Raw genomic sequence first — 10,335 nt, 5'->3', positions numbered from 1 at the left:
CACCTGAATGATATACTGTATCCATATTCACCATGCATTTGATGTAGAGTAACATGGCATAGGTTTGGCAGCAGATTGCCTCAAACTCCGTAAATGCAACAGTATTGCTCCAATCTAAATTGTTTCTTGTAACAGTGTTCAGACACATAACACTTTCATTTTTACTTTTGTGTTTGTGTTCTTTGCAAAGCATCATTAATACTGTTTCTTATTTGTTGTGTCTGTATTGCTGTTGACAAAATTATGTTTTTCATCAGTGGGTTTAATATGTTCCATTTTCTTTTTTCCACATTCCAGAACTCTGTTGAGGATTGACATGTCTTGACACTGGAAATCTAATATTTAACTAAATATCTGAGGAAGATACCGTACATGACAGAGGAGACAAGAACAAGGACAGGTATTGGGAAAATCTTCAGCCCTGAGGCGCCAAAAAGGTTTGATGAAAGTAATCAGTGAGATGACGGAAATAATCATCAAACACTGAGGAAGACATCTGCCCATCTGTTTTATCTATAAGGGACAATGTTGGCTCAATGATTATTACATTTAATACAGGATTAGATGGATGAAATTTTTTCAGTAATATGGGTTCCAGGTCCAAAATTTTTCATGGAAAATGTAACAATTAATCTCTTACATAAACACTTTAAAAGGAATGTTTGTGTGGTTGTAAAATATATAACCACACTACCTATAATATTATTTACACATACACTCAGTTTTGGAAAGTAACTCATTTCCTAACTAAGTTTTGTACTTGAGTACAATTTTGAGGTACTTGTCCTTGACTATTTTCATTTGGTACTACTTTATACTTCCACTTCACTACATTTCAGAGGGAAATGATGTACTTCCTAGTACAACATATTGTTAAAGATGAAATCAGTAGTTTCCGACATTTCGGACTTTTGATGTCTTAAAAAAGCAGTGTGTAGAAGCGGTCACATTTCAGATGTCTATGAGTTGTTAACAGCTCTGCCAAATAGTGACTTTTACCTCTAAACTGTCCAAAAACTGTCCTCTTTCTTCTCCAATTAATCATCTCACAGCTCCTAAGATTTATCCAGTGACCCTTGGGAGGGAGCCGACCACTAGGTTGGGAAACACTGGACTAAACCAGCTAATTGTGTAGGCCTATAATGTATTTCAAACTAGCTCCACCTCCAGCAGCTACAACAGTTGCATGCTGCTTACACACCAATGCTGCAGTATTAATAATCTAATGAGGTCATATATGATAATATATCAGTCAGAGGGACAAAGAAGTACTTTAATACTAAGTACATTTTACTGCTAATAGGCGACTTATTTTTTCATGCAGGACTGTTACTTGTAATGGAGTATTTTACATTGCTGTACTGGTGTTTTTACTTAACTAAATCAGAATCATCTCCATTGGCAAAACAGTAATTTTAAGTTTACACATACAAGGAGTTTGACTCTAGTTTAGTGGCTCTCACTCAGTGTACTCAGAGTAACAACACACATACAACAAATACACAAAGAATATTGGTGAGACTGTCTCTGTGAACTATAACCACCTTCAGGAGATTGTTGTGCAAATTCATTTTAAGTAATCACTCTTGTTCAGAAAGAAGACTTCTGTCTACTACAAACTTGTGTTTTAACGAACAGCATGATGACTGTGACTGTCCACTCCGCTACAGCAGATGGCAGCAGGTATATTTAAAGTGTGTTTGTGAGCAGAAAGGCGCCCAGTTCCGCTTCATGGATGTATAAAGACAACTTCCGCTGTGGCGCTAACAACAAGTGAAGCTAGCCGCTGATCAACGGTCGGCGTGAAACCTGCTGATAACGCTTCTGTTGACTTGTAGCACAAGAAAGGTGAGGCACATCTTAAACATCAGCTAACTTGCTCTGCTCCAGGCATGTTTTTATCAACTAACATGGTTAGTGTGCAGGTGGGCACAGAATAAGTGTTTTTTATATATTTTTTAATTTCACCGTCGTGTCTAATGCTAACTTGGCCAGCTAACAGACCTTCTGTGGGCTAACGCAGCTAACACATGTCTGCATGTTTTATTGGGAATTGTGGCTGCATACATATATGGTGGCAAAGTTGCACTCAAAAAGTGCTCGTGATGTTGTAAATTGGCCACATTGATGTCTGAAACCAACCAAAAGCAGTAAAGGCGGAGTTTGTGTTCGTTAAGCTACAAGCTAAACGAAACCAGACTACTTTTTGTTGCTAACGACTGTTAGCTCAACATTAAAGTGTAATGCTCTCTATTATAGAGGCGCCTTTATTTTGTCTTCGGTGCACTTGGTCGTCGCTTAATAATGTTGTGATTTCCTTGGTGGTCAGAACATGAGCAGCCCTCCTGTGGTTTGGAGAGAAACACATGAAACGCGACGTGTAGCCGACCAGGGGCTTTCAAAATGGACTCTGAATCAGATAACATTTAGATGTCGACAAAGCTTTTCTTTTACACTCAGGTCTGATGGTTGGCTGCTAACAGTTCCCTACTTTCTGTCCTTTCAGGCACATCTGACTGCAGTACAGCAGAAGTTATCTGGACCTGTTGAAATGGGAGGTATGGTGATTTGTTTCTTCACTTTACTTGTCTCTACAGTAAGACACGCATCTTATAACATTCAATCTCATGGTTAAATTATTTAATAGAGAACAGTCCAGGCAGAAGACAAAGTGTGGTCGTCTTTGATGGTAGGATAGGAAGAAAGCAAATAAATTGACGTAGATAATATTGGACTTAACACACAAATAATACAAGAAAGTAACAAGTTGTCTGAGTGTCCATGACTGTTATGATTAGCTAAATACTTTCTGCCAGTTTAGTAACCTAACAGATTGACAGTTTACCAGCAGCTAGTGTATTTTTTGGTTAAATTTGAAATGTTGTTTACCTGGAAATTTCATCAACAAACATTTTTAATGGATACTGTACATTTTTAGGTACAATAATCAGATGGGAGAGTCTTGGAAATCTAGACAAGATACTACAAATCATATTGATGCAAAAAACCTGTAAATAAAGTACTTAAATTACTTTGTTTTTGGAACGAGTAACATAATGTATGAATTTTGCAATTCAAGTAATCAGTTATTTAGTTACATTTTTTTATCTCATGATAAACTGTGATTTTTACTGGTTACTTTCAACACTGCAATGCCCTCTTGTATCCGTACTGGACAGTAATACTAATGGCTGCGTATTAAGTGATATCTGTGATAAAGACAATATAACTTCTATTATGCAGGATTTGCCCTGCAAAAAATGTGTGCTGCCATGGAGGCTGTAATGTAACAAGTTAGTTTTAAAGTAAGATGGCCAGTATTAGTTGTCAGTAAGAAATACTGCTGAATAATTTGCACAAGTGCCAGAAATGGTTCAGACTGAAACTTCCCTGCAAGGCACTGCGGTGGTGAGGCGTGTTTTATGTGAGAATATGAAATATAACCCAGGATTTTGAGTTGGTGCATTTAAAGGTTGTTGTTTTTTTAAATCGGAAACCAAAACACTTTGCAGCAGTTTGTAATACTCACATAGAGGATATTACAGCTGTTACAGGATTTTTTAAAGGGACAACAGTTTTAGGTTTCATCGTGGGAATTATAAGACACAGTCAAATATGGCAGTCACATTACAAAGTAATTACCAGGAATGTGCACTAGCAGCTTTTTATGGCATTTTTCTTTTGTTACAAGGGTGGGTCTTAACGATCTAAGCCGACAGCACCTTTTAAAAGCAGTAAGGTTTAGGGCTGCAGCTATGGATTATTTTTGTAATCAATTATTCTATTGATTTATTTCATTGATTTAATTGAGTAATCAAATTATTAAATAGTGCAGTAAAAATGAGAGGATAAAAAACACGTCTCTGAAAATTAACAATCAATTGGGTTTTATTCCTGGACATTCTTTTTTTAAAATAAAAACTAAACCCATTTATTGCATTTAACAATAAATGAAAATAATAATAATACAGAAAGTCAAATGACTTTGAAACAAGACCTATTTAAGATTTATAACTTAGACGACGGCTATTTGGTCTGAATATTTAATTTTTTTCATTCTAATTATAAAGTGAAGTGAGAGATGTGGGTGTAATAGCAGACGGTCAAAACGTTACACTCAGAAATGGATTTTTGGAGCAATGTTTCAACTTTAATCCTTGATCAAAAACATGAACACAAAATTAAATAAGTTAATGGTTCTAATGTCTTTTTTTTGTCTTCACAAAAAGCATATTAAGGGCACACAGTAGATCAATTAACACAACGCACTAAGATTAAAAAGTGCAAGCTTGTTCTTGTGAGTTATGCCTGTGTACTATGCAGTACTACTTGTGTAAAAGCAGACGTACTGATTCAACTCTTTACTCCAGTAAAAGTAAGACTTAGTTTAATGACTTACTTTAATGAATTTCGTTAGTTTTATATAATGCAGATTTGTAAAATATTACTTTTATGAGGGTCACAGTCACAGACAATAAACTTACCATTTCATAATTGTGGTAGCAGCTGTGCAGCAGATGTAATGAAGTCCACGCAGCATGCTGGATGCAAACTAATATTAACCCTACAGCCTATTCATTGTAATGTCGATGGACATAAATTGAGTTCTTTTGCCTTAATAATGATAAAATAATACACCAAAAATGATCGGATTGGGAACCCATGTATGCATAATGTCTCTGTGTTGCTTGAAATGACCAGGGTTCGGCTCGTGTTGCCTTTTTAAAAGACATGGATTTCCTGGGATTCCCTGGAAAATTGGCTTCTTTTCCCGGGATTTAAAATCATTTTTGGGGAAAAATATGAATCCCTAGTGCGCATGGGTGACCAAGTGTACTGTAATCAAGCACGGTACACTTGCACTCACACTAGCCAAATAATCCGGACTTTAGGATTGCCTAGTGTGAGTGCGCCCTAAGGTTGGTTATATGGTGATCTTTTAGCAAGGAAGTTCTCTCAATGTAAGAATGTTTAGAGATACTCTGCTTACATGTAACCAGTCTGTCATGAATGTTGTACGCTGAATTACAACCACACGTAGGACACATTAATCATATCCCTGCATGTTGTTTGTTTTTGTGTGTTCCTTCCTCGCAGACCCGGCTCTTAGTAGAGACTGTCCCCTCGACTGCAAGGTTTATGTTGGGAATCTAGGAAACAATGGAAATAAGACAGAGCTAGAAAGGGCTTTCGGATATTATGGCCCTTTAAGAAGTGTGTGGGTTGCCAGGAATCCCCCAGGCTTTGCTTTTGTAGAGTTTGAAGATCCCAGAGATGCATCTGATGCTGTAAGAGAACTGGATGGAAGGTAACATTGTTTTTCTTAGTTGCTGTTTTTTCATTAAGTTTTCAGTTTTCTGCATTTTCCCCACTCATGTTATGACCTCTTTTTGTTAGGACCATGTGTGGCTGTCGAGTGCGTGTTGAATTATCCACCGGGGAAAAGCGCTCGAGAAGCCGTGGCCCCCCTCCATCTTGGAGTAGACGGCCTAGGGATGACATCAGACGGCGTAGTCCTCCAGTCAGACGCAGGTATGCATTTCCTTCTCGACAATTAATGTTAACGTTTTTATTTAAAATCTCATTTGCAGTGTCCTTTTTAAAAGCACAAATGACAAAGCAGATTTCACATTTTCCACACAATGTAAGAATCAGTTGTTGACTCCTTCAAACTATGAATTAGTTTGGCAAAGCTGAATAAATCTACCAATCTCTCACACCGGTAAACAAATCTCTTCTGTTTTTTTTTTCATCTTAAACTTACTGCTTTGTCAACTTAAAAAAAAAACAAACAAAAAACGCTTGAAGTTTCTAATGGGTCGTCTACATGGCCTGAATTAAATTTGTCTACTTTTAGTGCTGTAGATCACCTCAGTAAAATAAACATGCATACATGCAATATGAGTTCATCAATAAATGATCTGTGGATCTGGCTGCTTCATGATTTGATTTGTTGATGTCACTCTTAAGCTTTCGTTTTGTTACTGGTCTTATTCCACATTAACTGAGTTTTCCTCTTTCATCCAACGTTTAAAAAAGAAATTTTGTCTGTGCCAATTTAAGGTTGACAGTCAAGTCCAAAGGCAGCTTATGTCAGCGTAGTGCTGGGCGGTATGACCAAAAAATGTTTAACGGTATATGACTTTTTGTTTTTGTTTTTTTTTTTTTTCATGCATAATCAGTTGCTCACAACATCTTCTACTGGTTGAGAGAGGAACTACTAATCTACTACAGTAGATTGACTGGATGGACTATTTTACTGTCATGATGAGTGAATACTGTAGAATTCCACACTAGTAGTAATATCATAACTGCCAACATTCCCGTTTCTCCCGTATTTTAGACTCATCTCCCGTGGCCCTCCCGTTTTGACTTACAGCCCCAACTTTATTTGTTAATGATAATAAGAAGAGCACAATAACAAAGGTTTTATTTTGAAAGATTAGACCGGAAGCCACTGCAGCTCTGTTAGTTTGACGGAAGCTGAAACACACACGCAAAATGTGTTTAACTGTAAATAGAAGTGCAGAGTTTCCAGCCTGCATCAGACAATGCTGAGTTTACTGACTAATTATTAAAAACCAGGATGTGTTGCGTGAACTATTGTCATCTTAACCCACTCGGCAGGCACACATCTTCTGCTGTTTCTTGAGCTGCAGGAAGCGCAACACTGAAAAGGGTCCCGTCTGAAACAGTGTCACACAGCGTTACTAACATTGTGTAATGAAATACACCGGTATGGCGGTACATTAAAAATTCATATCATAATGAAAATATACACCAGTATTCGGTGTCAACCGGTGTACCACCCAGCACTATGTCAGCACTTGACTATTTATGAACTCTTATGAGAATATGTATGTAAGACACTTAACTCTACCTGAATTTGTTGTCCGGGGACATCTTAAGAGGCACAGTTAGCACTTCATCCATTAAACTTTTTTTATAGGTACTTTTTTAGAATTACTTTCTGCAGGTGTAAATTTTGTTTTCTTTCTCAGTTCAGTTGCCAACTATTAATAAAACTGAACCCCGTTGCAGAGTCACCACCACGCTTCTCACCATCTGAGTCAGTCAACTAGTCCTCTTTCAGCATCATGTGACTGCTGTCCAGCGAGCCCCAATCAGCTTGGCTGGTGTTGTCACATGACCCAGGCGCACCGCCAGTCGTCAGGTTCCACCAACCTTTTGGTTCCTGCGCATGCAGTTCCCAGCATCCTCCTCTTCTTCCTCCAACCTTAACCCAATCGACAGCAGCCCACTTCACATTATCAACCAATCAGCGTCTTTACTCTTACTATTCTCCAAACAACTACTGTATCAGCGGGAACAGCCCCTGGCTTACATCCCTCCCCATCCTTCCCCCCAAAAAAGGCAGGGAAAATCTACAACTACCCCCTCCAACCAGCCACCAAGCAACTTCATATCTCCAACATTTGCATCATGTGGCAAATCCTCTCTGCAATTCGACCTCCCTCACCATCAGTCTGGCTACCTTGCGTCATTTCTATCTTGTCCAAATCCCCCAAAATAGTAAGTTGCTTTTATCCTGCTCTTTGTAGTTTTTATGCTTAATGTAGCTTTCCAAGCGGCTTGACAGTTTTCCCTCAGCAGTTATGTAATTTAGACCATTAGAGCAATTTCAGTGCAGAGTTGCAAAAGTCTAAAGATCAAAAATTGTGGTCAAGGAACTTTTGCTGTGGGTTTTAATCAGATTTTCACAGTGCAGTTGTTTTGAGTGCATTTTCATGGCTCGACATTAGGCCATTTTGAGCAATATCCACCAGAATAAAGTGTATTTGCTTTTTGTTTCTTTTTGCTATCCCATTTCTACTTGTCTATTTTTTTGGAGTACACCAGTGTCCTGATCTAAAAAAAACAAAACACATTCACTATTTTATTTTATTTTATTTTATTTATTTAATTATTATTATTATTATTATTATTATTATTATTATTATTATTATATATATATTTTTTTTATTTTTTGCAGCCACTGATCTTTTGAGGTTGTAGGTTACAAGGTTTTGGTGCCACAGTGACTTTCCATTACTCCACACCCAATTTTTCGTGATCTAAAAGTACATGGCTACAGTTTTCTGCCTGATTTAAATGTGCTTATATTGAAATTCATACTTTTCACATATACTTTGTAGAGATCATAGTATTGTACAGTATACTGCAAGTGTTTGAAACCAAACACAAACCAATGATTCTTGTAACAACATACTTACTTAGTTTTCCAAAGAGAGCCTTAATGTCGAGCTGTGATTTTGTTCTTAATATATTTAAATCTGGCTCCATGTTTAGTGCTCATTGGACTCAAAGTTCCCATTTAATGAGAATGAATAATAATTAATTGATCTTGATGAACTCCATCAAGATCCCATGGATGCAGATGATCCTTCTGTAAACAGTCTAGGAACAACGTGTATCCACGTTTCCACGTATAAACCAGAGGTTTCATAAGTGATGGAGAGGGTAAAATTTTCTGTCCTAATTCTTTTTTTCATGTCATTGCTTCACCTACACCCTAGATCACCGAGGAGGAGGAGCCTCAGCCGCAGTCGCAGCAGGTGAACCTATGATATGTTTTAAGTACTTTGTGTATGTACATTCTTTAACTGTGTCTAATTTGATTTTTGTGGTTTTGTCCACCAGGTCTCTTTCAAGAGACAGGCGTAGATATAGGTCTCTGTCCAGAGACAAGAATCGTAAACGTTCAAGATCCTTCTCGCGATCAAGGAGGTATTATTATTATTATTATTATTATTATTATTGGTGGTTTTACTGTATACTGAGATTTGACTCTTGCAGAAATATATTAAAATTAAGTCACTCAATTCATTTTTTGTTTTGACAGTCGCTCCCGATCCAACGAGAGGAAATGAAAACATTAAAGGATGGTTGATCAGCAGGATTCTGCGATGGTTGTGAAAATACAAATTTTTATAGTCATGTTTTTCTTCCTAGATTTTATTTGCCAACTCAAGGCAGCCTTAGGTTGTCCAAGTTACATCTTGTGTCATAGCAGTCAATAGAATTAACAACAAAGGACTTCAGTCTTTTTCCTCCTTTTTGTCATTTCTCATGGCGAGGTTTTCCCATTTTACTGAAACATGTTTTGCCTTCAAATTTACTGTTCACATAAAAACGAATTCTGTGTCACCCTGCATGTTTTGAAATGAAATACTGGAATTTTTTTTTTTTTTTTTTTACATTGCCATCCTGTTTATTTTAACTGTTGGATTAAAGGTGCACTGTGTAGAATCTAGTGGAACAGATTTGGGAGAAATGGAATATAATATTCATGAATATTTTTTAATTAGTCTATAATCACCTGAAAATGAGAATTGTTGTTTTTGGTACCTTTTTAGAATGAGCCCCCTATATCTATATCTATATCTATATCTACATAAGGAGTGATTTCTCCTCCACCAAGCCTGCCATGTTGTACCACCATGTTTCTCAGAACAGACAGACAAAACACTGGCTCCAAGTATTTTGCAAGTTTCAGTCACCGTAGTTTGTCCTTCATTGTTGGAAGGGGAGGGGGAGGAGCGAGGTATTCAGTTTGCAATCTGCAACCTCACTGCTAGATGCCACTAAACCCTACACACTGTTCCTTTTTTAAATTTCATGTGATGTTTTTGTTTTGCTCTTTTATTATTCATTGACTTCTAGCTAAAGGTTACTGAAATGCATCACGATTAAGAGAAGTTTTAGTTTATACCAGTGGCAGAAAACAGACAACAAATGTTGTAAATATTGATGCTGTTATTTCCAGACTATCTTAATGCCTAAAACATCATCAGACATCATCTGTAACTGTATTTTACCATGTCACTTTTACAAAAGAAGGCATTTGTTCTCAATTCATTCTGAGCTCTGACAATTTATGCTGATGCAGTTAAAAAAACTTGTTCAATAAATGTTTTTCCAAGGTGATGACATCTCTTCTTTGTGCCTTGTTGTAAGCTACTAATTCGATAAATATGAGCAAAAAACTGGCCATGTGCAATGATCAAATTAAACTTTTAATAGTATAGAAAATGTAGCTCATTTTAGTTCAGGAAGTGTTGTATGCTGTTGGTGTGAGGTGATAGAGCTGCAAGTGTCACCCACACAGGAAGCTTTCAGTCATGGTTGCATGAAAAGAAACACCCTCATATGTGAATTCTAACTACTGCTCAGCAGAGCCTGATGCTTGATTACAAAGCAGCTCATGCAAGACGACAGACGTGCCAGATTTGGCTGGTAAGTACGTTTTGTGTCGTATCTATTTAGTATAAGGCCTGAAGGTATTTGACTTAATTGTACTGTAAACCCATTTTA

At 37.1% G+C, this 10,335-nt stretch overlaps 1 protein-coding gene across 1 annotated transcript; it reads left to right on the top strand.

Moving 5' to 3' along the window:
* Window positions 1-1,778: 1,778 nt before the first annotated feature.
* On the top strand, window positions 1,779-9,948 carry srsf3a (serine and arginine rich splicing factor 3a). Its single transcript, XM_053316058.1, has 7 exons — window positions 1,779-1,848; window positions 2,507-2,558; window positions 5,098-5,308; window positions 5,398-5,532; window positions 8,538-8,576; window positions 8,662-8,748; window positions 8,864-9,948. Exons 2-7 carry the CDS (start codon window positions 2,552-2,554, stop codon window positions 8,889-8,891), a joined length of 507 nt encoding a protein of 168 aa, XP_053172033.1. The 5' UTR covers window positions 1,779-1,848; window positions 2,507-2,551; the 3' UTR covers window positions 8,892-9,948.
* Window positions 9,949-10,335: the final 387 nt, after the last annotated feature.

Source organism: Scomber japonicus, chromosome 3 (genome assembly GCF_027409825.1).
Source record: "Scomber japonicus isolate fScoJap1 chromosome 3, fScoJap1.pri, whole genome shotgun sequence".
In the NCBI taxonomy this organism is placed as follows: Eukaryota; Metazoa; Chordata; class Actinopteri; order Scombriformes; family Scombridae; genus Scomber; species Scomber japonicus.
The sequence above is the reverse complement of the archived record's forward strand: the minus strand, read 5'-3'. Positions and strand labels throughout refer to the sequence as shown.